The sequence below is a fragment of the Drosophila serrata genome, unplaced genomic scaffold (genome assembly GCF_035046125.1).
Source record: "Drosophila serrata isolate PLE 108 unplaced genomic scaffold, ASM3504612v1 contig_362, whole genome shotgun sequence".
Classification (NCBI taxonomy): Eukaryota; Metazoa; Arthropoda; class Insecta; order Diptera; family Drosophilidae; genus Drosophila; species Drosophila serrata.
This window is the reverse complement of record NW_028257260.1, coordinates 1195522-1221804: the sequence shown is the minus strand read 5'-3', so window position 1 is coordinate 1221804 and position 26283 is coordinate 1195522. Positions and strand designations below refer to the sequence as shown.

At 40.9% G+C, this 26283-nt stretch overlaps 3 protein-coding genes and 1 long non-coding RNA gene across 16 annotated transcripts in view; 3 read left to right on the top strand and 1 right to left on the bottom strand.

Moving 5' to 3' along the window:
* Nrg (Neuroglian) overlaps positions 1 to 18951 on the top strand; it is a 45318-nt gene extending 26367 nt beyond the window's left edge. For 5 of the 13 annotated variants that reach the window (XM_020946521.2, XM_086839077.1, XM_086839076.1 and 2 more), the window contains 5 exons: positions 7047 to 9860; positions 9927 to 10094; positions 10162 to 10539; positions 10612 to 10715; positions 13615 to 14839. In XM_020946521.2, coding sequence (XP_020802180.1) covers positions 7047 to 9860; positions 9927 to 10094; positions 10162 to 10539; positions 10612 to 10715; positions 13615 to 13667 — 3517 coding nt within the window. In that variant the 3' untranslated portion in view covers positions 13668 to 14839. Of the gene's footprint in view, positions 1 to 7046; positions 9861 to 9926; positions 10095 to 10161; positions 10540 to 10611; positions 10716 to 11301; positions 11621 to 13614; positions 14840 to 15398 lie in introns of those variants that run through there. The other 8 variants (XR_015273079.1, XR_015273081.1, XR_015273080.1 and 5 more) reach the window with 2 other exon arrangements.
* On the bottom strand, positions 4962 to 6026 carry LOC147642726 (uncharacterized). The gene is made up of 2 exons (XR_015273082.1): positions 5834 to 6026; positions 4962 to 5575 (listed from the first exon to the last, which is right to left on the bottom strand). It is a non-coding gene; the product is annotated as an uncharacterized LOC147642726 (long non-coding RNA).
* SdhBL (Succinate dehydrogenase, subunit B (iron-sulfur)-like) lies at positions 18934 to 21007 on the top strand. The gene is made up of 3 exons (XM_020946487.2): positions 18934 to 19498; positions 19598 to 20555; positions 20618 to 21007. The coding sequence occupies exons 1-3, from the start codon at positions 19276 to 19278 to the stop codon at positions 20823 to 20825; spliced, it is 1389 nt and encodes a 462-aa protein (XP_020802146.2). The 5' UTR covers positions 18934 to 19275; the 3' UTR covers positions 20826 to 21007.
* Positions 21008 to 21615: 608 nt separating this feature from the next.
* On the top strand, positions 21616 to 26003 carry Flacc (Fl(2)d-associated complex component). Its single transcript, XM_020946511.2, has 5 exons — positions 21616 to 22497; positions 22591 to 23248; positions 23313 to 24483; positions 24552 to 24978; positions 25038 to 26003. Exons 1-5 carry the CDS (start codon positions 21831 to 21833, stop codon positions 25649 to 25651), a joined length of 3537 nt encoding a protein of 1178 aa, XP_020802170.2. The 5' UTR covers positions 21616 to 21830; the 3' UTR covers positions 25652 to 26003.
* The last annotated feature ends 280 nt before the right edge of the window (positions 26004 to 26283 follow it).

Sequence of the window (26283 nt, the reverse complement as noted above, 5' to 3'; positions counted from 1 at the left end):
TCCTGCAATGCAACATAAAAAAAAAGAACTCCAACTCCATTCATTCGATTCATTCACACACCCCCAGAGCTCAGAGCTCGTAATGTGAGTGTATGTTTGTGTGCATTGGAATGCGGGTGCAAGCCTTCAAGGGGATTCCCCATCTCATTTATACTGCCCTCCTTTCGCACAGTGGAATTCATCATTCAATTTCGAAACAAATAATTCGTAAACAGCAAGAAAACAGTACAATTTTAATAGAACTCAAGGAAAAGCATAAGAATATGTTGCTAAGAACATGTTGCTAGAAACATGCTGCTGGTGCCTTTGTCAACACATTGATGTTGCATAGCTTCAGTTATTTATTTATTATATTATTTATTAATTAATCTTCTTTAGAAAATTAATAATATCTTCTCAAACGTGCTCCACTGTATCCAGATATATAACTCCCATAGCTTCTCGCTTCAAGTCTCGTCTCGTTTTTCATGTCAGATGTTAAGTACAAACCCGTTCCCTTTGTTTTTGGTCCTTTGGTGGCTGCGTTTTCATTCAATTCACTCGCTGGCGTTATGCCTGGATGGATGAGTCATCGTCCTGGTGCCTCGTCCTTTGCCTGAAACCAAAACCGAAGCCAGGAGTCTCCCCCCCTGTACGGATACCCTTTATGAGGTCCTGGCACGTGGCAACTCTTTTGCTGTTTGTTTTAGTTAAAAGCGTTTGTTGCTCCCATCTAATCCAGTTTTTTTCTCTCTCTCTCTCATAAGGGAATTTTTTCTGTAACAAAAAAGCCAAAAAGATTACTTTAATTAATTCGTGAATATGCATTAAATATTAAAACTTCTAAAAAGAATTAGATACAATCTTAAAATTGCCGGTACTTTCATTATAAGATTTCAAAATCGGTTCTTTCTTTAAAAATGTACACTACTTGTTTACATTTCTTTAAGAACTGATACCAAAATTCATATTATTAAGAACAGTTTTAGTACTTACCTTAATTTATTTTTAATTAATTAATTAACATATATCTGTTGATAATCAGTTTCAATTCCACTTAAATTTGGCATCAGAGAGACGACAAAAATGCTTCAAGGGTTGTTGAGGTTTCAACAACAAATCAACAATCATCATCAACATGTATATCCTTTTCTTTTATCCTGTGATATTTGGTTTCTAAACTTTTCTTTATAAACTTTTACCATTTTCTGCAGTTTTTCTCTCTGCATTCATAAACCCTTTTCAGCAATTGCAATTGAAAACATATTGAAATCGTACACATAACTGACATTTGACATCTCATGGTAACGATGGGAGAAAGGCAAACTGTCAGTAAGTAGAAAAGTAAGTGAAATTACAAATATATTTTGAGGGGAAATGAGAGGAGACCACTTGAACTTGAGCAACCTCAACGAAATGACACGAAAATTGCCACCGATCGCTTTCAGCTACATAATTTCATCTGATTCCAAGTCAGACTCTGACTTGACTTGATGATTGCTTCAGTGAATCAGTTCCTCAATGTTGCTGCTGCGTGTCTGGTCGTAATTTTACTTAATTTTGTTTAACGAGAGATTGGGAAACCTACAGAAGGGCACGACAATGTCAATTACTTCTTGTTTTGTTTAATGCTTTAAGCTTGATAAAAAGAACAGCAAAAAAGCAGAAATTACATGATTCTTACAGGGAAACGATCAAATTAATGTGTACAAGTAATTAAAGAAATTGAGCTACACTTGAAGTTTACCATTTTTTAGGGCCTTAATTAGATTATGAAGCACGTAAATAAATAACTGACAATTAAAGCGGTTGATTAATTGACATCAAATAAATGTGATGTCTCTATTTAAGTTATTTCAAAGACAAGACAATCTTTTTAAACTTTGAAATATATTGAGCCATTTTTAACCAAACCCCTCCCACTCTTTAACAACAATATTAATTACAATTCTGTGAAATGTTCTGTAAATTAAATTAAGTCACGTTGTGTCCCATATTTTGCATGCAGGAAGTTTATTATTTTTCCACGAATTGCCTAATTTGTCACACAAAGGACACTCACACTCTGAGGGTTTGAGTTAGCCTTATTAGAGTGGACACTAAACGTGTGTGGGTGAACCTTGGTTTCCCAGTTGGGTTACCTGTGTGTGTTGTCCCCTTGGGCTCGGGTTGTCACACCTAATTTTCGGTGAGCTCTCAACTCTGTAGAACCGTACCATCAAACTGTTGCCATGCCAAGGGGTCACGTCCTGTCCCTCGTATCCACTCACTCTCTTCTGGGATTCCCCGTTCCATCGAACTATATAGAGAGGGGAAAAAAAAAACGCTGTTTGCATGTTTGCCGACCGTTAATGGTCCTCCCTTTACAGTTTGTCCCATTTTCGTGTTTCGTTTTTGTTGTCATAGTGTGTTGATACCTTGGAGACGCTTCCGCTATCCCCACTTCCGTGCTTTGTCCTGCTCTTTTTTTTTTGTACAAGGAAGTACAGGGGATCCTTCGAAAATGGTACTAAGAGTTGTGTTGGGGAATACATGACTACGTAAACTATAACTTGAACATAAAATATAGTTATTAAACTCTTAACAATTGTCTGATTTATGATTGTTTACATTATGTTTTTAAGGACCTGAAACACCACTGACTTATAGGGTTTAATAAAATTTGGAGAAGTTTGAACACACTTTGAAAGTTTATTATTAACTAATACATACTTTTGAGGGAGTAGAAAATTGTACCAAAAATTAAATTATAAAGCTAATTATATCTTCTTAACAAAGGAATACTTGTTTCTTATATATTTTTATGTATTTATTTCAACAATTGAAAGAAGTTCCCACTGTAAATGATTTGTGTTTGGTGTCATTGCACGTTTGACATGCACAAAATGTCAACAAAGAGGCCGATGACGTTGATGGAGAAAAACACGCCCAGTTTCTTACGTATTCCAATTCCATTTCCCAAACATTTCCACATTTCCCCGTCATTCCCTTCACTGGATTTCCTTTTTTTTTGTATTAGCCGAGAGAGCTTTTCGCTGTTTTGCCAGCGGTTACAAAACGGGGACTCCCTTGGTCCTGGGTCCAACCCTCGTCTGGAGTTTCCTTTAGTTTCACTCCCTAAAAAAAATAAAAAGAAATAAAAAAAGTCCAACCCGGTGGCCATTTAAAGTTTTTTGGCATATTATGGAATTAATTTTGGAAGAAGTCCAAGCCAAAAGGCAATGTACCCTAAAGTCTCAGGGGAAAAGCGGGAAACGTGACTAATTTTGAAAAGGAAAAAATAACTAATTAATTGAAGGAAATAGGAGAGAAGTTATATCTTAAAAATGTATTTATAATAATAATAATCAAGGTAAAAAAGATAGCAGCAGCTTAAGAAAATAGGAAACATAAAATCTATCAAGAAATAATGCTTTATTTATTAAACCATAAATCGGTGAATAAATTTCTTTCCTTTCATTAAATATTTCTGGAGTGTTCGGAGTGTGGTGTTGTGCATTTTGTTAAATCAATATTATTTGATGGCTAATAAAAAGGCTAAAACCCAAAACCTGTTGCATAGAGTATAATTACTTGTGGCTAAGTACAGGAAATGACTTTCTTGAATCTAATACACATTTTCTTTCCCTTATTGTTGCTCCTTTTTGTTTAACTTAAGTCTGTCTTTCTTCTTTTATTATTTTTTTGTTTGTTTTTCTTTTCTTTAGCCAAAATGCGGTTTTGGCTCTGCTTTATTTTCCTTTTGAATGTTCCACTGCGGTTAAAAATATAGTTACGAGCAGGGAAATAGGTTTCGTTATTAGAAAATTATAACAAAATTAATAAACTTGTAGAAAATAAATAAATATAGAAAGAAATTAATACAAAAGGGGATAATTGTTGAGAGAGCGAAATATAGAAACAAATAAATAAAAGGAAAGAAATAAAAAAATAACACAATGCTCAATATATTTAATATTTTATTTTCACAAAAGTTTATTTTGAGAGTTAAAATAATGGTATTTAAAATGTTATAACCCAAAAAATATACATTTCAAGTAAAGTTTCCCTTTTTCTATTTTATATAATTAAACATATTTTTGTTTTATAAATTTTTCCTAAATTTACAAGCCCCAACTATGTGCCTTTAGGTGTAGGTCTGCATGTATATATGTACGCATAACTGTATATATAACTGGGTTAGGGCAGACGCCGGCCGGTGGGCGTGGTCCTCGTCCTAAGTACACCGCCCCACCTCCCTTTTAAGCCTCCTTCCGCCCGCCATTTATCCTTGTTTTTCCATCTTCAGTAAGCGCGCAAAAAAGTATGCTATGGCATTTTGTTATTTTGCAACCCCAAACGAGAATGCAGAAAAAGGGAGCCCAACTCCACAACAACCCCTCTCCCTCACTCCCTCCCACAATTATGCAAAGCAGGGAGCTTCTATGTGTGTGTGTATGTGTGTTTTTGTATGTGTATGTGTGTGTGTGTGTGTGTGCCCACTGATGACTCATCAGCGGGCAGAGCCAGGCACTACTTGGCGCATTTTCTATACAGATTTCTATCGCTGAAAGCCACACTGTAGCTGGGCATAAGCTGGGCAAAAGAAAAGCCAAAGGGGGGAAAATGTGGAAAAAGAGCCGGGAAAAGGAAGAGCAAAGAAAGGAGTACGGGAAAGTTAAGTGAAGCCAAGTCAACCCTAAAACTATCAGTGCACTTTGGGGTTAAGTGGCGGCGGGCGAGCCAGAAAAAAGAAGGGGCTGCCAAAAGCTGAAAAGGCAACAGGAGCAGCTGCTTTTAAAGCCAAGTAAACACAAAAAGGCAGCCACTAATAACACAGAGAGAATATATATCATAACTAACCCTTTTAATGTGTTATATTAGTAATTTTTAAATTTAAAAAAGAATATTTAATTAGTTAATATTTACATGTAATATTTTAACCTTAAACCAAAGCCTAAACAGCCTTCCAAAAATCTTTTTAAATAGAAATTTCCTAAATATATAGTTCTTATTGAATCATTTTTATTTTCCACAAATTTTTCTCACTTCCTGAAATTTGTCTTTAAAATACAATTCCCTTTTAATAACAATTTTAATGTATAGGATATTAACAAAGCTAAAAGTTTATGCAAATAAATGCACAAATCGTTCGGCTTACAAATAGACAATCTTCCTTGAGGGGGAGGCGTGTCCAAGCAGCTGTTATCTGTTGTTGTTTTTGGTATTTTTATTATTATTTTTATGACTTGTATTGGGTAGTTTTTTTTTTTTTTTTTTTGTTGTCTTGGGCAACCGTTTCAGGTGACCGCACGACCAAGTTTGGCGGCAAAGTGATGGTGTCGAGCGATGGCGATGGCAGCCGCCGTTGTCCTGCTTTGCCGCTTGACTGCCTTCTAAGGATCCCCTGTGTCCTGTTCCATGTTCCACTATCCTGTCGTTCCTGGCTGCCATTTGGTTGATAATTTATTGACCCGACCAGAAAAGGACTGGGTATGGCCTAATGTGTCGCTGGCAACTGTTTCCCCAGACTGCCTTGCCTCTTGCCGCGTCGATGCACGTGTCCTGATAGGGAAATCCTCGTATTTTGCTGTCTCACAAGTTGACTTTTTGACCCCTGACGGGAGACAGCCCAGGAAAAAAGGGGTTGACCGAAAAAAAGGGGTAAATTACTGTTGGTGAACTAATTTTTAATTCACTTTTCGTTGGCACAAATTAATGAGAAATGAGATTTTGCGATAACCTTATCCTTAATCTTATTCCTTGTAAACTTTTGCTTATTTTTACTCATTAAATTAAACTTTAAGGCAACAAATATTATTAGATCTATAACAAAATCAGTTGAGTCACTCGAACTGCAGTTCAACAAACTCACCAGTCCCACCAGAGTTCTCTTCACAGTTCAACTTACAACACTTAAAGACAATTCAAATGATTGACCTATTGCCTGACCCGTAGTCAAGACTGAACCCCAAAAGATCCAATGAAAAAAATACTGAATAATACACTGCTCTGCTCAAGTCACAAGTAATAAATAAATAAAAAAAGAGAGAAAAAGTAAGACGACAACGCTTACTTAACAAGCTCAAGCTGTGCGACTTGTCCACATAATTGACTCGAGCTTTTGAGTGTTGTATACACAAAAGTGGACAGCTATTTACAATTGTGGTAAAATGAATAATATCGCAGATAATGTCGAAGAAATCTGAATTTTTAAAATGATTTTAAGATATTAACGATATATTATAATATATAATATAATTATAGTTACTTTTCCTAATAAAAACAATCCTTTAAGTGGGTGCTTTCAACCTGAACTGTACCTAAAATTCCTTGAAACCTATACCTATAAATTGTTTATATCTTCTATACACTTTCCATATACAAAAGTCTATCATAGTTACAAGAAACACGACAAACTCTTCATCTACAAACATAAATAAATACCAGCAATGAAAAAAAACCGAGCTCGGCTCGTTGACTTCCTTTTGCCGCTTAATTGCAATTACTTGAGACATGAAACAAGCAAAAAAAAAAGGAAAAAAAATATATAAAACAAAGTATAAAAACAAAACGAGAGCAAAAACCCCTCCTCCGGAATGCTGTCATAATTTGTGCATAAAAAAAAAAATGTCTTAATTTTCTTCTTTTGCTTGCCGGCTGGAGACTTTGTTGATTAACTGAAATTAAATGTGGAAATTAAGTTATTAGAGAGTCAGTCGGCCTGAATGATGATGAGGAAATGCGAGAATACTGTCTTGTGACTAATAGAAAAATTAGTCTAAATAATATTAAATAAAACAATTAAGTAAATTATTATGCAGAGTATTCGATAATCGGTCATTTTACATTCCCCAAGCTAAAGTGTTGAAGAAATGGAAACGGTGTGTCGTAAATTGAAAGCAAATTATAGACAATTGAATGATCAGTTTAAAAAGTATGCCTTACAATGTCTGTGTAACATATACATATATGTTTATAGTCTCCTATAATACCTTTCAATATTTCCACATTTAAAGAACTCTTCGATATAGAAAACAAAGATATAACCCTTCTAACAACCTCTCCTTCTTTCTATCCCTTTACAGATACAACTGGATCAAGAACGGCAAGAAATTCGACTGGCAGGCGTATGACAATCGTATGCTCCGGCAACCTGGTCGAGGTACTCTGGTGATCACCTCGCCAAAGGATGAGGATCGGGGTCACTACCAGTGCTTTGCATCTAATGAATTTGGCACAGCCACCTCGAACTCGGTGTATGTGCGTAAGGCAGAGCTAAATGCTTTCAAGGATGAGCAGCCCAAGACACTGGAGGCCACCGAGGGTGAGCCCTTTATGCTGAAGTGTGCGGCACCCGATGGTTTCCCCAATCCCACAGTCAACTGGATGATCCAGGAGTCGGTGGATGCTAGCATCAAGTCGATTAACAATTCCCGCATGACCCTAGATCCCGAGGGTAACCTGTGGTTCTCCAATGTGACCCGTGAGGATGCCAGTGCTGATTTCTACTATGCCTGTTCGGCCACCTCTGTCTTCAGGAGTGAATACAAGATCGGCAACAAGGTCCTGCTCGATGTGAAGCAAATGGGCGTGAGTGCGTCCCAGAATAAGCATGCCCCGGTGCGTCAATATGTGTCCCGTCGTCAGTCCTTGGCCCTGCGTGGCAAGCGAATGGAATTGTTCTGTATCTATGGTGGAACACCTCTGCCCCAGACTGTGTGGAGCAAGAATGGTCAGCGGATACAGTGGAGCGATCGGATAACCCAGGGACACTATGGCAAATCTTTGATCATTCGTCAGACGAACTTTGATGATGCTGGCACCTACACTTGCGATGTGTCCAATGGTGTCGGCAATGCCCAATCCTTCTCCATTATTCTGGATGTCAACTCTGTCCCATATTTCACCAAGGAACCGGAATTCAACACAGCCGCTGAGGATGAGGAGGTGACCTTTGAGTGTCGTGCCGCTGGTGTACCCGAGCCCAAGATCAGTTGGATTCACAACGGCAAACCCATTGAACAGAGTCCTCCGAATCCCAGGAGAACAGTCACGGATAATACCATCAGGATCATTAATTTGGTGAAGGGAGATACTGGCAACTACGGTTGTAACGCCACCAATTCTTTGGGTTATGTCTACAAGGATGTCTACCTCAATGTCCAGGCCCTGCCGCCAACAATCACGGATCCGCCAACGGCAATGTCTAGCGTGGATGGTCGTAACATCACTATGAAGTGTCGCGTTGAGGGTGCTCCCAAGCCCCTGGTCAAGTGGCTGAGGAACACGAATTGGCTGACCGGTGGTCGGTACAATGTCCAGGCTAATGGTGATTTGGAAATCCAGGATGTAACCTTCTCAGATGCCGGCGAATACACTTGTTATGCGGAGAATAAGTTTGGTAATAAATCGGCCCAGGGTTCGCTGGTGGTCAAGGAGCGCACTCGAATCACGCAGGAGCCACAGAACTATGAGGTAGCCGCCGGACAGTCGGCCACATTCCGTTGTAACGAGGCTCACGATGACACACTGGAGATCGAGATCGATTGGTGGAAGGATGGCCAGCCCATTGACTTTGAAGCTCAGCCCAGGTTCGTGAAGACCAATGACAATTCCCTGACCATTGCCAAGACCATGGAGTTGGATTCTGGAGAATATACGTGCGTGGCCAGGACTAGGCTGGATGAGGCAACGGCCAAGGCTAATCTGATTGTACAGGACGTTCCCAATGCCCCCAAACTGATGGGCATCACCTGCCAGGCCGACAAAGCAGAGATCCTGTGGGAGCCCCAGGGAGACAACCGTTCGCCCATCCTCCATTACACCATTCAGTTTAATACTTCGTTTACGCCCGCCTCCTGGGACTCTGCCTATGAGAAGGTGCCCAACACGGACTTCTCGTTCGTTGTCCAAATGTCACCCTGGGCGAACTATACCTTCCGCGTGATTGCCTTCAACAAGATTGGAGCCTCGCCTCCATCGGCGCACAGCGAGAGCTGTACCACCCAGCCGGATGTGCCCTTCAAGAACCCCGAGAATGTCGTTGGCCAGGGCAGTGAGCCTACCAACCTGGTAATCTCCTGGACCCCAATGCCGGAAATTGAGCATAATGCACCCAATTTCCACTATCGTGTCAGCTGGAAGCGTGATATTCCAGCAGCGCCATGGGAGAACAATAACATCTATGACTGGCGACAGAACAACATTGTCATTGCCGACCAGCCCACGTTTGTAAAGTATCTGATCAAGGTGGTGGCCATCAACGACAAGGGTGAGTCCAATGTGGCCGCCGAGGAGGTTATTGGTTATTCCGGCGAAGATCGTCCCCTGGATGCTCCCACCAACTTCACAATGAGGCAAATTACATCGGCAACCAGCGGCTATATGGCCTGGACACCTGTGAGCGAGGAATCGGTGAGAGGACACTTCAAGGGCTACAAGATCCAGACATGGACGGAAAACGAGGGAGAGGAGGGCCTGCGTGAGATTCATGTCAAGGGTGATACCCACAATGCCCTGGTCACACAATTCAAACCCGATGCCAAGAACTTTGCTCGTATTTTGGCCTACAACGGACGCTTCAATGGACCACCGAGTGCTGTCATCGACTTTGACACGCCCGAAGGTGTACCGTCGCCGGTTCAGAGTCTGGATGCCTATCCCATTGGCTCCTCCGCCTTCTGGCTCACCTGGAAGAAACCCCTCTATCCGAATGGCAAGCTCACCGGTTACAAGATCTACTACGAGGAGGTACGCTCCAGCTATGTGGGCGAGCGACGTGAATACGATCCACACATCACCGATCCCAGGATCACACGAATGAAGATGGCCGGCCTGAAGCCTGAGACTAACTACCGAATCTCCATCACGGCCACCACGAAAATGGGCGAAGGATCAGAGTGAGTATATATTTACTGGACAACATTATTCTATATATTAATGGCATCTCTTTCTGCTTTCCGCAGGCACTATATCGAGAAGAAAACGCTGGCGGATATGTCGAGTGTGGCTCCCGGCACGCCCACATTCTCCTGGGAACAGGTTCCATCTGAGAACGGGTTGGCCAAGTTCCGCATCAATTGGCAACCAAGCACTGAAGGTCATACCGGTACCCACTTCTTCACCAAATACAGGTATGATTAAATATATAATATACTTGAACCACTAATCTAATCTAATCTTATTTATTTCCACCGACAGGATCAAGGGTGAAACGCAATGGGTGCGAACGCCAGAGGAGAAGAACAACGACTACCAGGAGGTGAAGGGTTTGGATCCGGAGACCGCCTACGAATTCCGTGTAGTCTCCGTCGATGGTCATTTCAACACTGAGAGTGCCACACAGGAGGTGGACACGAACACTGTGGAGGGACCAATAATGGTGCCCAATGAGACGGTGGCCAATGCTGGTTGGTTCATTGGCATGATGCTGGCCCTGGCCTTCATCATCCTGCTGTTCATCATCATTTGCATTGTCCGACGCAATCGGGGCGGCAAGTACGACGTCCACGATCGGGAGCTGGCCAACGGTCGGCGAGATTATCCCGATGAGGGCGGTTTCCACGAGTACTCGCAACCGTAAGTGCTATCGATAATTATGTCCTGCATTTCGATAACAAATCGATTAATGTATTTCTTGTTCAATTACAGCTTGGATAACAAGAGCGCTGGTCGCCAATCCGTGAGTTCAGCGAACAAGCCCGGCGTGGAAAGTGACACCGATTCGATGGCCGAATACGGCGATGGTGACACAGGTAAGAGTCCTTCCTATATCCTTTCCAAGTAACCCTTGCTATCGATATACCATGTGAGACATTTGAGTGTGTCTAGTGCTCTTCGTCGATAATAATCACACGATTGTGCCCAGAAACGATAGTGCTATGCTTAATTAAAATTTATCGAAGATTTGCAATACAAACTTTGGATTATAATTTGTTTAATAAGTAATTATTTAAATTTAATGAAGTAATTTGTTTCGTTTGAAGTCTAATTACGCTCTGGAAAGTAGTTTTGAACAATCATTCAAGTCATTTATTTACATATTTTGTATTATTATTAGAATCAAATTAGTTTATCAATTTATTATGATTTGAAAACATTCCTATTGCATGGTATTATCGTTCCTAGGGTTAATTCCGTATCTGGTACAGTCAGCTCTATGGGGTTAAGTTGAGCACATCTCCTTGTATCCTTTATCCTGATTACTTTCCGTTGTCTCTCTTTGGTTGTTTTCACTCTCTTAATTTCTTTTGTAACATTTGTTTCTTTTGGTTTGTCGCATTGATCACCATTGTGTGTATATTGTGTGTGTGTGTGTGGATTAACGGTACGGTCCAGCAGCAGTGGCCGCTGCAGCTGCACGCGTTGCAGCCGCTGCCCGCAGCAAATCAACGTCAACGTCACAAACTCATCCCCAGTCGCCGTCAACATCGGCGTCAATCTCACCGTCACCGCTCTCCTCCACACCCTCTCCAGCCCCACCGTCCTACGAACTTTGCATGTCGGATCCTGCCGGCCGCAAGGTGTAAGGAAGAGCGGGAGGGGAGGCCGGCTTCTCTTCCGCCCACACTCTCCCACGAGCGTTGTTGTTGCTGCAGCCATCTTTACACACACATACAACCCACTAGCGCACACACACGTAGAATCTAATCAGTCAAAGGTAGCTCTTCCAATGTGATTCTCTTTGTTTATTGGCTGAAATACTTTGCGGCTAGTTCATGTTCGATGCCCTGCGCTTCAAAGAGAAAGTATGCGATCACAACATTGTGGTCACTTTAATGGCACTGCCAAATTCTTAATTATCCATCTTAATATTTCTTAATATTACAAAAATTAAAATAAAAAAGGCAGTGCCATTTCGTGACCACTTCTGTAATTACCGCAATTTCCCTCTGCTCTGCCCTTCGCTCTGCCGCTGCATGAAGTTCTTGGCTGCTCGCCTCTTTCTCTTGCACTCTTGCACTCCTTCAAGCCAACCGAAGAGAGCCCTTTTGCTGTTACCAAGCTGCGCTGCGCTCTTCTGCGCTTTTGCTTTCTCTTCACCTGAGTCAATGATTGATTGACTTGATCTCTGCACGATGATTTTATAGTTTTTTTCAAGTTTTGTTAATTGTTCGTTATCCTTTTTTACTAACAAAAAATTGCTGCTCTCTTATTTATCCTGAATTTCAAGCTTTTCTTTGAGGGGAAAGAGAAAGGAAGCTAAGTTCGGCCAAAAAAATAAAATAAATTAATTATAGCACAGCGGCTCGTTATACATTCAGTAAAATATAGCAACTAACTTCGGCATGACGAAGTTTTTATACCCTTGCAGATTGATCAATCACTAGGAATTAATACAATATAAATTATATTTATTTATGTTAAAAAACTATAAAGTAATGCCTTTATTTCATTCACCGCTTTGCATTTTCCTCTACTTTTAACGATCGTTTGTTGGCACCTATATAGCTATATATAGTCCGATTCTCATAAAATTCTACACAAAATTCTAGATTAATATATAATGACCATATATCAAATTTAATGAAAATCGGTTGAAAATTGGAAAAGTTATATTTTATTCTTAAAGCTTTCCGATTGTTTCTATGGCAGATATATATGTATATATATATAATCCACCGATTCGGCATGCTCCGATTTATATACCAGTAAAATTATATAGGAGAATAACACCTTAGTTTCGTTTAAATAGCTTATATTTGTTCCAAAACAGATCTCGCACATCTGTGCTTATGATTCCCAACTTGTTCTAACCTCTCCGGAACGAAGTGACTTCTACCAGCCACGTCTCAGATATGTGTTGTGTTACAAAAGTTGCAAGTCATTGTTTATTAGTGTTCAAAATTAATTACTGATCATACATATTTAGTGATCATAGATACTTTATGATCATAGTTACTTACTGTTCATTGATACTTACAGATCATAGTTATTCACTGGTCATAGATATTTATTGTTCAGAGTTACTTACTGATCATAGATACTTACTGGTCATAGATTCTTAGTGATCATAGATACTTACTGGTCATAGATACTTAGTGTTCATGGATAATGACTGATCATAGATACTTACTGGTCAAATATACTTACAGTTCAGAGTTAATAACTGATCATAAATACTTATTGGTCATATATACTTCCAGATCATAGTTAATTACTTATCATAGATATTTACTGGCCATATATACTTAGTGTTCAGAGTTACTCACTGCTCATAGTTAATTACTGATCATACTGACAGAAATTATAATACCCTGCAAGGGTATAAAAGAGATTGTAATCATATAGTTAGAATATCGTCCGATCGATGCAAGTTTTTAAGCGAAATTTGTTCGTAGGTTTCGAAAATACATATTATCTTATGTTGGTTAGTCCTTAAATACCTTTCTTAATTTTGTTATATAGCTAAAGTAAACATTTCAGCATTTTCACCCCCCTTTTGTGTTCCTTGTTTTGTGTTCTATGTTCCATATTTATACATATTTATATTTATACTTTATGTTTTCTTTTAATTTACCTAATTGCACTATATTTAATTTATTATTATATTTGTATAATTTGTTTCTTCCTTCAAAAACACGCACGAAAATCACACAAAAAATATAATATTGTTAACGATATATAAAAACGACAACGACAACCAATATCCAGGCATGAACGAAGATGGATCCTTTATTGGCCAATATGGACGCAAAGGACTCTGATTTAATTTGTAAGCAACGCGGCGCCGCACCAACAACATCAACATAAACTCAAAATATCGAAACCGAGCCCATAAAAAAGAAATCAACAGCAATAAAAATAAAAAACCACAAAAACCCATCACAGAAGAACGGGAAATAATAATACAAGATAAAGTACCAAGCGAACAATTGGTAAACCGATAATCAAGTGCAAACCGACCTTAAAATTGACCAAATATATAACAGGACGGTTTATACAATATGACTATTAAAATTAACAAATGTATGTGTAAAAACAGAAGAGAAAACAAAAACAGAAGCAAATGACAACTGCCAAAACAAAATGAACAACAACGATGATGCAGCAAAAAGGCTATTAACAAATGCGAAGAAATGAAGAGAGAGAAGAGAAAGCAAATCGAGAAAAGAATGAAGAAAATGCATGCGAATTAGAAGAATGCAAAAAATATTACTACTTTTATATGAAAAATTTCGAGCAGCTGCGTCTAATTTTATGTTTTTTTAATGTCAAAACTAAGTAATTGAGACAATTTTTGTGGAAAACGAAGCTCGCTTTTAAAATCTCCCATTTGTATACCTGTCCCATTCTATCTCATGCACTGTATATCTCTGTCCCGCTCTCTTGCTCTCTACCTTTTTTTTTAAATGTAATGCATATATATCTATTAATATAAAGCCTAAATAAGTTATATAATTTAATCATTTTTGTATGAAACAAATGAAACTCGAATGTAAAATCTCCGTTTTGTTTCGCCGAAAATCGAAAATCAACAAATGTATTTTTTTTATCCTACATGTTTTCTATTTTTATTTAAAAATGTACTATGCATATTTTGTTTTTTAATATTTTATGTTTTCCCTTTATAGTTTGTGTAATGACCCCTTACATTATTAGTTTTAATTTTAATATTTTTTCGAAAAAAAATTGATTTTGGACAGCGAAACAGTGTTGTAAAATGTAAAAAAAAAATAATGTTTCCTTTGCGATTGTTTTCTGAGAAATTAAACAACAAATGAAGTTGATTTATTTTTTCTTATGTAGTAGAGCTATTTAATATTAAAGAATGAATGAAAAAATCTGCTTAATTATATGAAAATATAATTTTTTTATATATGTATATTAAATTAGAAAGAAAACAAACAAAATAAAGAAAACCGAATAATAAACAAGACCTCGTAGACTTTTTAAATTATGTAATTGTAATGTTTATTTCATCGTAATGTAACTATTTCTTTTACTATTCTTAATTTTAAGCTGATGTATTTCCAAGGTAATGTTGAGTATATATTTTCAAGCATGATTATTTGTAGTTTGTATTTTTTAGTTTTCGTAGAAATCCTTCCCTACCCAAAGTAGTTTTAGTTTAATGATCCTGTACCCCTAAAAATACCCCACAAAATCAGAGATGAAAATGATAACAAAACTAACTGAACTACACAAAATTAAATAATAATAATAATAATAATAATAAATAATAACATGATATCGCGACTAATTCGAAACTAATCAAAAGGAAATTGCACTGGTGTTGGTTGTGGTTAACATGAGTATTAATTATGCAGAGAAAAGAATGCCTAAATATTTGAATAACTAAACTAAATTATAATATATAATTATTAAATTTTAAAGTTGCTTCTTTTCTCTGCAAATAACATTTTAAAGAGATTTCTAAAAAAGAAAACCGTTCCTTTGACTTTATAATTAATTTATTCATCTTTTCGTTTCGCCAGGACAATTCACCGAGGATGGTTCCTTCATTGGCCAATATGTTCCTGGCAAGCTGCAGCCACCGGTTAGTCCACAGCCGCTTAACAATTCCGCCTCGGCGCATCAACAGCCCCCATCAGCTGCCGGTGGATCTGGAGCAACAGTGGCTGCCGCATCGGGTGCAGCTGGACCATCCGGATCCGGTTCGAGCGGCACAGGAGGAGCTGGCGGAGGAGCATCGGCTAGCAACGGTGGAGCTGGAGCCGTGGCCACCTACGTCTAAGAGGCGTGGTTGGAATTATTTCGTCCCCCTGATTTCTTGATATCCTTTTTGATTTACTTCTTCGAACGATTCAAAACGAACCTTAAACCAAAAACTTTTGTGTAATCGTAATTGTGTAAAACGAAAAACTGCTTTAAGTGTCTGCAAAAAATGGAAAAAAATAATTATAATTAATGAAAACAAAAAATGAAAGCATATAAAAGAAGGGAAATGAAAACAATTGTAAAGTGAAGAAACTCGCATGAATTTAAAGCATATAATTTTGCTTCTTTTGGCTTATAAAATTATTCTAGCAAACAGTTACACGCCTTTTCAAAAAAAACCAAAAAGAAGAACTTTTTGTATAAGCATAGGAAACAAAAAACAAAAAAAAAACTTAAGTAAACGTTAAAAAATGAGTAATGAGAAAGCGGAAAACAACTAATAATGATGCCTGTTTGTGTAATCCTTTATTCCTTTTATTTGTTTACCGATATCTCATTAAGTTATTAGTGGCACAAGGATTTATATATTTAAATCTGTGGTCCGCACAATATATATTGTAATTTTGTAACTGAATCTCAATTTAATTAATTTAACCTTAAAATATTTCTGTAATTTCTCGTAAAGTGCGGACCATCGATTTAAATGGAGTTTTTCAGTCGAGTAGGAAAACTGGTCGATCGAGTGGGAAAGAATGCAATAATTGAGGGTTGAGTGCATCATCATCATTATCATTATCATCAGCAACCATAATAAATGTAAACTACTCCCCAGTTAAAACTAAGATTCGTACAAAGATCAGACAGGCAGGCAGCTTCGATCAATTGGGTGACTGAATTGCATAGATAATGCCAAACACTCAGGATTCAGGTCAACAGTCCGGGCTTACGCCTTGTCCCTAGCCTGCAATCAATTATAAAGTACTGCTCTTTAATGACTAATGACTAACCAAAAATAAAACAATGTGTTCAAGTCAGCGGCTCTTCGACCTTTTTGCCACAATATATATACAAAGTTCAAGAGCTAAGAGGAATTCAATCGCCAGTTTTTTCAAAAGATCAAGAGTTATATGCTACCAATCCATTTTTGGCAGCCATTCGTATATATCGTATATAAGATTCTGATTTTCGTCCATAGTGTAATGCAATTCGTCATAGTGCTTAAAAAGAATACCTTTCATTTTTGTCCATTAAACGTTTAAGTAAAGCAAATTAGTTAATTAACAAATTAGTTGTACACACCTATAATATAATATGCAGTAAACAAAGATTCTCTGATTGTTCCATATACTCGTAGTGTCGCCCACTTATTCTTAGTTCAAATGTCAAGACCCTCAAAGATGCAATCCATCGAGATGCTTCTCTGGTTTCCGCTTAATCCATATATATCTGTAATAAGAACTACTTATTCATATATATATACATATATAATTTTTTTTTCTAAACTAAAAACACAAAGTGGCATTAGAATCTAATACGTAAAGAACAAATAAATAAATAAAAGAAGAAACAAAGAAATTTCACATTTGTCTTTTAAAAAGTCTTCTCTGCCGCTTTGAGAGAATCCAAAAGAATGCTTTGAAAACTAATAAATACACACAGAAAGAAAAAACCCAGAACGGATTCAGTTTTTTATGGAGACTTAACTCGTATTCTGCTTTCCTTTGCTAATTAGGCAGTATGATTAGATTATTATTAGGTGGATATATAAGCTTATGATTATTTGGTCCTTAACAAACATACAGGGTTGCTTAGTCAAATTTTTGCATTAGATTTTATAATATAAAAAAACGAAAATGAAAATGGAAATGGATATGAAAATGTGTAATTTGATGACTCATATTTTGTGCACAGCGTTCTGTTTGTTGTTATTTAAATTAATTAAAAGCTATGTATATGTAATGAACTATAATCCCCCGGCTTCTAACATAGTTTCCAATCGTAATCGAATCGAATCGAATTAATGATCCTTCAGTATGAAAATCCCACACAACCGAACGATCCACACACACATTTCACCTGCACCACGCATATCCCAACGATTGATGACGACGACGAAGCAGATATACGAGAAGGAGGAATTAGTGAGGGAGGTTAAGGACTAGATCAGAGGATGGACTAACACAAGGACGAAGGACGAAAAACACTGCATAAAACAATACAAAACTTGCTATACAAAAACAAACACGTATATATATATTATGGATATATGAATATATGATATATGATATATATTTACAGTATAGAGGACAACGATCTAAATCTAATGTTCACAACAAAGGCGATATATATACAAAAAACATATAGAGAGATTTATAAGATTTTGCATAGATATTGTGATTCCCCAAAAATAAAAAATAAAAAACTCAAAATAGTCAATAACTAAAGTGGAATACGAAGAAAGTGGAAAAAGAAAACCGTGTAACCGAAAGCCCAAAAAATAAAACTACTCTTATGTATATTTCCTTCTTTGTCGTATAAAAAAAACCAAACAAACTAAAGTGTTCATCGGTGGCGTTATCGAAAACTATCGTTCGCTTTCGATAACCGAGCAAAAATAACCAAAGAGAGCCACAACAACTGCACTGCCCGTGTCTGGTTCTATTTAACATTAACATTTACGTAGACATTTATACATTATACTATATATATTGTATGAGCTACTTGAAGAATTCAGAGAACCGAGTTAGAGCAAGGCAAGCCAACATCCAATGCAAAACATTTTTGAATCTAATAAGGGTAATTTGCACAATACTGTGATTCCTAACAAGAAACCAAGAAGACACGATGAACAATTATTGATTAACGATAAATGATCGATAACTGATCGACTTTTGTGTGTTTGTGTGGTTCGGCAATTGATGTGTTTTTTGTATCGTATATATATATATTTTCACTGCATATTAAACAAGTTTACAACAAGAACTACTTATCTAACCACTCAGTAATATCCAACTCGAACAATTTACTTGCGTATGATTATTACAATTATTATTATTATTGCTAACCAATGGCCTAAACAACAAATTACATATATGCAGAACCAAAAACAAAAAGCAAACAAAATGATAACAAATAAATAAAATTAAAAAAAAAGAAAATGCAAAAATACAAAATACTTTTTTAAAATGAGTTTTTAGCGAATCAAATATAATCTTAAGATTACAAAAAATTCATATACAACACAGAAGCAAAAACAATAGCAGAACAAAAAAAAAACATCAAGAGCAGCAGAAAAATCTTTGCTAAGATTAATAAATTCGTGCTGTAATACCTAAAATGAGAAATAAACTATAGAAACTATATGAAAAACAATTTCTTTTTTAATATTTCGCTGTATTATTCTTTGTTTTTGGGGGATTAACTCCAAAATTATATTTTCTTTTATCTCAATTTCAAAAATGCCTCTTTTCAAAAAATATTAAAATGGAATTTTCACAATCAAGCCACCTGGTAATATAAAATCAAATTATATTAACAACTTAGTTCACATTTTTTAAATTTTGTCAGTTTCTTTACACAATACAAGGTAGCAACAATTGCACATTAATTCTCTGTCGTACTGAAAATCTTTTTTTAAATTATATTTCTGGAAATTCCGAAAAACGCAGCTCACAAATATTCTTCCATAATTCAATGTACTTGCTGCGCCGGCAGCCTAGGCTGCATCAAAAAGGATTTCAATTAATACTGTGCCTCCAGGATGTGTCCAAATCCTTTTCCTATCTTACGACGGCTATGTCCACAGAACCGATTCCCGGATCAAGGATGGTTGCCACCATATCCACCGCCATATCCATGGTACCCCAATCATTATCCTGGATGGGAGGATCAAGAAAACAAGAAGAATCGGGCACAGGTGGGTGTAAAAGTATCTTTTTTTTAAGAATTATTTAATGTAGGAGTGTTTTTATGAATATGTATATGTATATAAAAATCTATTTTAAATTTATTGTAGGAGGAAAAGCCCGAAGAAGAGTCTACTCCACAGGACGAGGAGCAGAAGGAGGAGGAGCAGGAGGAGCAGAAGGAGGACCAAAAGGAGGAAGACCAGCCGGAACCTCAAAATCAGAACCAGGAGGAACTGCAGGTGGAACAGCCCCCCCAACAGGTGCAGGAAGAAAGGCAGGAGGAGCCGCCGCCGCCGCCGCCGCCCCCGCCGCCGCCGCCGCCGATTCAGGAAGAAAGGCAGGAGGAGCCTTCGCCGCCGCCGCCGATTCAGGAAGAAAGGCAGGAGGAGCCATCGCCGCCGCCGAATCAGGAGGACTAACTTCGGGAAAGCCACCTTCAGCAAACACTCCACCAAAACCCCCTTCAGAACCCACCAAGAAACCGCCACCACCTCCTCCCTCTGAGAAAAAACCACGAATGAAGAATTTCGACATATACCGCTGGAAGCCTGGTGATCAGCCACATACGCAGACCTTCTCCGTGGATATCGCACAATGTGGTCCCATGGTTTTGGATGCTTTAATCAAAATCAAGAACGAAATGGATCAAACCCTCACCTTTCGGAGATCATGTCGCGAGGGAATCTGTGGATCATGTGCGATGAACATCAATGGTACCAATTCACTTGCCTGCATCACTTCAATTGATACAAACGAGGGCGCTACCTGTCGCATCTATCCTTTGCCGCATCTGTATGTTGTTCGGGATCTGGTTCCTGACATGAGCCACTTCTATGCCCAGTACACCGCCATCCAGCCGTGGTTGCAGCGTAAAAACAAGAAGCACGAGCCTGGGACGGCACAGTTCCTGCAGTCAATCGATGATCGAACCACTCTGGACGGGCTCTATGAGTGCATCCTGTGCGCATGCTGCCAGACATCCTGTCCCTCATACTGGTGGAATAGTGACAAGTACCTGGGACCAGCGGTCCTTATGCAGGCCTACCGTTGGGTCATCGATTCCAGGTAGGAACTCTCTTTGTCATATAATTTGTTATAGATCTTACCTTACATATCCTTTTCCTTAGGGATGAAGCCACCGCAGAGCGCTTAAAATACTTATCTGATCCATGGAAGGTGTATCGCTGTCACACAATCCTGAACTGCACAAACACCTGTCCGAAGCACTTGAATCCAGCCAGGGCTATCGTCCAGCTAAAACAGCTCATGGCCGGAATGAAGAAGAAGGGGGAGTCACAGCTCAAAACCGACGCACTGCATCAGGGAAAGGCGTAGGGACACTCTAGGCTAAGCAATACAACAATTAAACGTTGAACTGATCTGATCTTGAACTTGAACACGACTTACACTACACCAAGAATGCTTAAGAAGAAGCCAAATAATGAAATTGATATGATAATTCATAATTCATAAAGTATTAACTAATAAAATACTTTTAAATGATGAAATACTTAAAATGACAAACAAAATGTTCTTCCAACAAATAATTTGAATCGAACGGACCGTTATTGCAACCCGGGCTATTTCGATGCTCGATTAGTTTGCCATTTTTAAACCAATCGATATGTGTTTTGCCCAACTACCACCACATATCGTAATTCTCGTGCAATAGTTGACAGAGGCAGCAAGTGGGCAGACCACGTAATCGACACATCGATTCAGAATTCTGTTAATCGATGAGAGCAGTTCTGTTAATCAATTTTACTTCCCACATGAGAATCCTACATGTATTTGTAAACGGGTAAAATGTTATCTAAACGTGTAAAATGTTAAAAAACAGGCAAAAAATAACAACCGTAAAATAATTCTGTTAATGAAAGCAGGTCTGTAATTGAATTTTAAATTCTACATGGGAATTCTACTATCTACATTAGAACTCGACCCCAAAAGTGAGAATTTGACCATATGTATCTGTAGGCGTGTAAAGTTGCTCTGTTGTACTGTAAAATGTAAATTTATCAGGGGCAAACTGTTGAATATTCGGTGTGACCAGCTGCGGTGGTTGAATAAGTCCCCCTCCCGCGTGCGTGAGACTTTAGCATTACAAACGAAAAACCACACAGCCACACTTAAAAAATTTTTTTCGTCGAAAGCGGTTGTGTTGCGGATCTCTGTTAAAATTTATTGCAAAATAAAACAACTTAATGTATCTTCTGACGCGTTGAATTAGCAGTGGTTGTGTTCTTCGTGACAACGAAGACAAGTTGCTCTTATTTTCCCGTGGAAGAGAGACATAAATCAGCCAAAACGGAGGCGCGCAGGCTAGCGGAGATCGCAGCGATGGAAAAGAAGGCCAAGGAGTCGCTGCGCCGATACAAGAAGGCCGCCCGCCATAATGCAACACACTCGAGCAGCTCGGACTCCACGTCGGATTCGGACAGCGGCAGCAGCTCCTACAGCAGCACGGATAGTGAGCAAGGTGTGGGCGGTGTTGGTGTAGGTGTGGGCGGGCCCGGCAGTGTTCACGGCCACCCGCATCCCCATGGTGCCCATGGGCATCATCCACGCTCCGCGGAACGTCATCATCGGAAGAAAAAGAGCTCCCGCCGGGGAGGCAGCACCTCGGGTGATGAACACTCACGCCGTAAGCGCGACAAGAGGGATCATGTGCAAAAGAAGTTGGTGGCCAAGCGGAATCACATCAAGCGCAAGCTAAAGGAGGCCCGGCTGAAGAAACGTGCTGCCGCTGCCCTCAGTGGCCACGTCCATCGTTCGCTGTCACCTGCCACGCGTGCCAAGCTCAAGAAACTGGCGGAGCGGAAGAGATTGCGGGCCGCTAGCAAGGAGCAGCGGGAACGAGAGAAGCTGCGGGCCGTGCAACGAGACCGGGAGCGGGATCACCATCGTCTCGGTAGCAGCCGGAGTCCGCCGAGTAGCAGCACCACCACCACCACCAAGATACGCATTCACCAGGACATCGTGGGTAAGCAGCGGCAGAAGAGTCCAGGTACGATCAGCTTCAGTGCTAGCCATATCCTCTTGGATATCTGTGGATCCCTTCCAGCTTTCAAATGTCTTATTTTTATCTTATCTATCACAGGTTTAGGCCCCGGAGTTGGAGGCGGTGGCTCATCCTCTCGCATGCATCACCAGCTAATGTCAAGAGAGAAAATCATTATCCAGACACGAGCTCGTGGACGCACTCCATCTCTGGAACGAGAACGAGAGCGGGAGCGGGAACGTGAGCGCGAAAGGGAACGTGAACGCAATGATTTCTCCTTAAGGGAGCGAGATCGTCGGGACCGCGAGCGTGATCGAGCGGAGCGGGAAGCAGCCAGAGACAAGGAACGGGCCGAAGCTCTGGCACGATGCCAGGAACGACAGCGAGAGCGCGAACGCTTGGCCCGGGAGAAGCTGCGCCGACAAGAGGATGAGGAGGGCGGCGGCGTCAAGCGGAGTGGTCCTGGACGTGACTTGGATATGCCACCATATGGCGGCAGCAGGGAACGTTCTTTGGACACCGTGGAAAGAGAACGAGAGCGCGAACGGGGCAGCGGTGGTGGACGCCATGTGCGAGATAAAAGAGAATTGGATGCATATGAGCGAGAGCAGGACTATCTGGAGGAGCGGCATGGCCACGGACTGATGGATGAAATGCGTAGATATCGGCGGAGGGAAATAAGTCCACTACCGCCAGAGCATTATCCGCCCAGAATGCGAGATCCCAGAGAACTGTACTCCGAGGAGGAGCGCGAAAGGTGCGTCCGACAAAACACTTGTTGTACTCAGGTTGTCAATTTAACGATTTCTCCTTATTTTCAGAGCCTACAAGCGTGCTTATCTGGATGCTCGGTACTCCTCGCGAGAGCGTGATGCCTGGCTAGAGGCCCGTGAGCTGCGAGAACGTGAGCTAAAGGGACGCGAATATCGTGAACTGGAGCCTGAGGATGGCCTCTATCCCGATGAGCGTGAGCGTCTAATCCGCGAGAGAGAACGTGAGCGGGAGCGAGAGCGTGACCGAGAGAGGGAGCGACATCTGGGACCGCCACGCGGAGACTATCGACCGGAGTGGGAGCGTGACTGGGAGGAGGAGGGCGGCGGCAGCGGTGGCGGAGGTCCGGGCGGGCCAAGCGGTACACCCGGCCGACCCAGTGGCTTTGTGGGTGGACCCAAACGCGGCAAGCCTCCATCACATCCGGTCGGTGGACCGCCATCGCAACAGCAGCAGCAGCACTCCGCCTCAGATCCGGACTGGGATGCCGATGAACGCGAGAGGGAGCGCGAAAGGGAGAGAGAAAGAGAACGTGAACGTGAACGTGAGCGAGATCGTGAGGATCACCAGGACACTGGCAATGTCGGCGTTGGAGGCGACAGGCCACCGTCCATGAATATTAAAAACGAACCCACTTGGCTGGAGCACGATCAGCGGGACAAGCCACGCGCTTGGCAGCAACAGGCAACCTCAAACTCTGGCGGAGATTGGCGGGACAATGATGATGCCCCACCGCCACCACCATCTCATCCACATCCCGCCTCGCCGCACCATCATGTGCATTCCCGCGGAGACAGAGGCTCTGGCCGTGGTTTCCGACGCGGCGGCCATGGTCATGGAGATCACGGCGAGCGACCCGGCTACAGATCCCATCCGCCACCGCTGATGACGCTGCCAGTGCAGCCACCTGGCGGATATTCCCGACCATTTGCCCACAAACGTTTGCCCTACGGAGCCCGAGATGGCGGTGGTGGCGCCGGCGGCAGAGATGGAGGTGGCATACCCAGCCCCGCCTCTGGTTTTCTCAAGAAGCATCCACATCCACCGCTTGCTTCGCCCACGCAAACCCCGCTCTTGAATCCTCTACTGGGCAACCCAGGAAAGCCCAATGCAGCTGCCCAAGCGAGTGCCGTGGCTGCTGCTACCACAGCAGTGGCAGCGGCCAAGGCAGCAGCCCAAAGCGCCGCCAATGCCACCACAAATCCAGGAATACTTGCTCAGGTTATTCATTGTTTTCTCCTATATTTTCCTCATATTTAATTTAATTTTCTCTTTAATGGTTCCCTCAGGTGAGCAAACTGAATGTGATGAGCATTAAGCAGGAGGAAGCCTCTGAGGATTCTGCAGGCACACCAGAACTGGGTGCACTGGATGACTCTGCTGCTCCTAATCTGAACATGGCTTCTCTGGCCACAGATCCGGTTAAACTGGAGCCACGTCCCAGCACTGGTGAAGGTGAACTGAGCGAGATAAGTGACAGTGATGATGATATCCTAAACAAAACGGACAAGGTGCTGCGTCCCAAGAGTGAGCTGACTGTGGAAATGGAGCAGGAGGTGGACACCAACGAGGCAGCGCAGGATGCGAAACCTACCGAAACCAGTCTCAATGGCGTAGCAGCCAGCCAACCGATAAAGGTGGAGGAGGTGCTGGACGAAGTGCTGGACTTTGAGGAAATATCCGACGGTGAGCTGGAGGAGGATGCGCGACACAAAGGTAAGGAAACCATAAATTTTTTAGGAGAGGAGAACTATGATAATAAATCATTCTTGCAGGCATTGGCGATGCCCTGGGCGTGGACTGGCAAGGACTGATAGCGGAGACCCGACAGCAAGCCACCGATGCTCAGGCGGCCCAGCAGGGCGCCGATCGTGGCACATCGGCCAAGCAGCGATGGCAGCCGCATCGCGTGCTCCTCGACATGGGAATCTCGTTTGGCATGGCTGGCGAAAGCTATGCTCGTCGTGTGATGGAAGAAGCCCGTCAGCAATTCATTCAAGAGAAGGAGCAGCGCCAGCAGAGGGACAGGGAGAGGGAACGCGAACAGCTGGAGCATGGTGAGCACCAGGAGCCGCCACAGCAGGTGAAGATCCCAGGACCGCTGCTCGACTACCGTGAATTCCTAGCCAGTCCCTCGCAACTGGAACCCTTGGCCTGTGTTCAAATGGGTTTACGTGACGTGGCCGCCGAACGTCAGCGTCTAGTGGGCAATGTCTGTGGCCCCGGCAGTCGAGCTTTGAGCGCTCGACAGGATCTGCGACTACGCCGCCAGCTCTGCGGCCTGCCTGCCCGCGAATGCGAGTTCCCACGTACAGCTCCGCTAGTGAACGACGGCCTGCGCAACCTGGCACTGCAAATGTTCCAGCGCAGTCTGCTGGACGTTAAATGAGATCCGATGCCTGACGACAGCGGGAGCGAGAGCGAGGGGCAGCCACAACAGCCCCAGCAGCCGCAGCAACAGCAACCGGAAAGGCCCATTCAATACCGATTGGACATACAGATATACACGGGCGGCGAGCAACAGGAGAGAAGAGACCGCGACTGGCGGCATTATTAGATATAAGTTCAAAGTTTGTAAGATATAATAACCAGATTTCCATAAGCCATAAGCAACGTTTTCATTTCTCTCTAAAAAGTTCAATTGTGTGAATATCAATATTGCGTAGATATTATATAATATAATCTATTATATATACATTACATATATATGTGGAGAGAAAATTATAAAAATCTTGATTGAATTGATTTTGAATTTGAATTTGGATAAAATCTTGAATTAAAGGATATAAAATTATACCTTGGCTAATAATTAAGGAAACTTTAGTCAGCTCGTCTGGGTTTATACATTTTATGTTCGTTTACAAACATTTCGAAATAATTTCTATTTAATATTTTGGGATCCATTATAAACATTTTGAGGAATCTAAATTATCAGAAAACTTGTCTAAAACAAGAAAGAAAACTATATTTGGGAAGCCAAAGTGTAAATACCATTGCAATTTGCAATTAGGTTATAAGATC

Coding starts and splice junctions, on each gene's coding strand:
- SdhBL (XM_020946487.2), top strand. CDS start 19,276: ATGTACTTGCTGCGCCGGCAGCCTAGGCTGCATCAAAAAGGATTTCAA. Junction 19,499..19,597: donor ACAAGAAGAATCGGGCACAG/GTGGGTGTAAAA, acceptor AATTTATTGTAG/GAGGAAAAGCCCGAAGAAGA. Junction 20,556..20,617: donor CGTTGGGTCATCGATTCCAG/GTAGGAACTCTC, acceptor CCTTTTCCTTAG/GGATGAAGCCACCGCAGAGC.
- Flacc (XM_020946511.2), top strand. CDS start 21,831: ATGGAAAAGAAGGCCAAGGAGTCGCTGCGCCGATACAAGAAGGCCGCC. Junction 23,249..23,312: donor TCCGAGGAGGAGCGCGAAAG/GTGCGTCCGACA, acceptor CCTTATTTTCAG/AGCCTACAAGCGTGCTTATC. Junction 24,979..25,037: donor GGAGGATGCGCGACACAAAG/GTAAGGAAACCA, acceptor TCATTCTTGCAG/GCATTGGCGATGCCCTGGGC.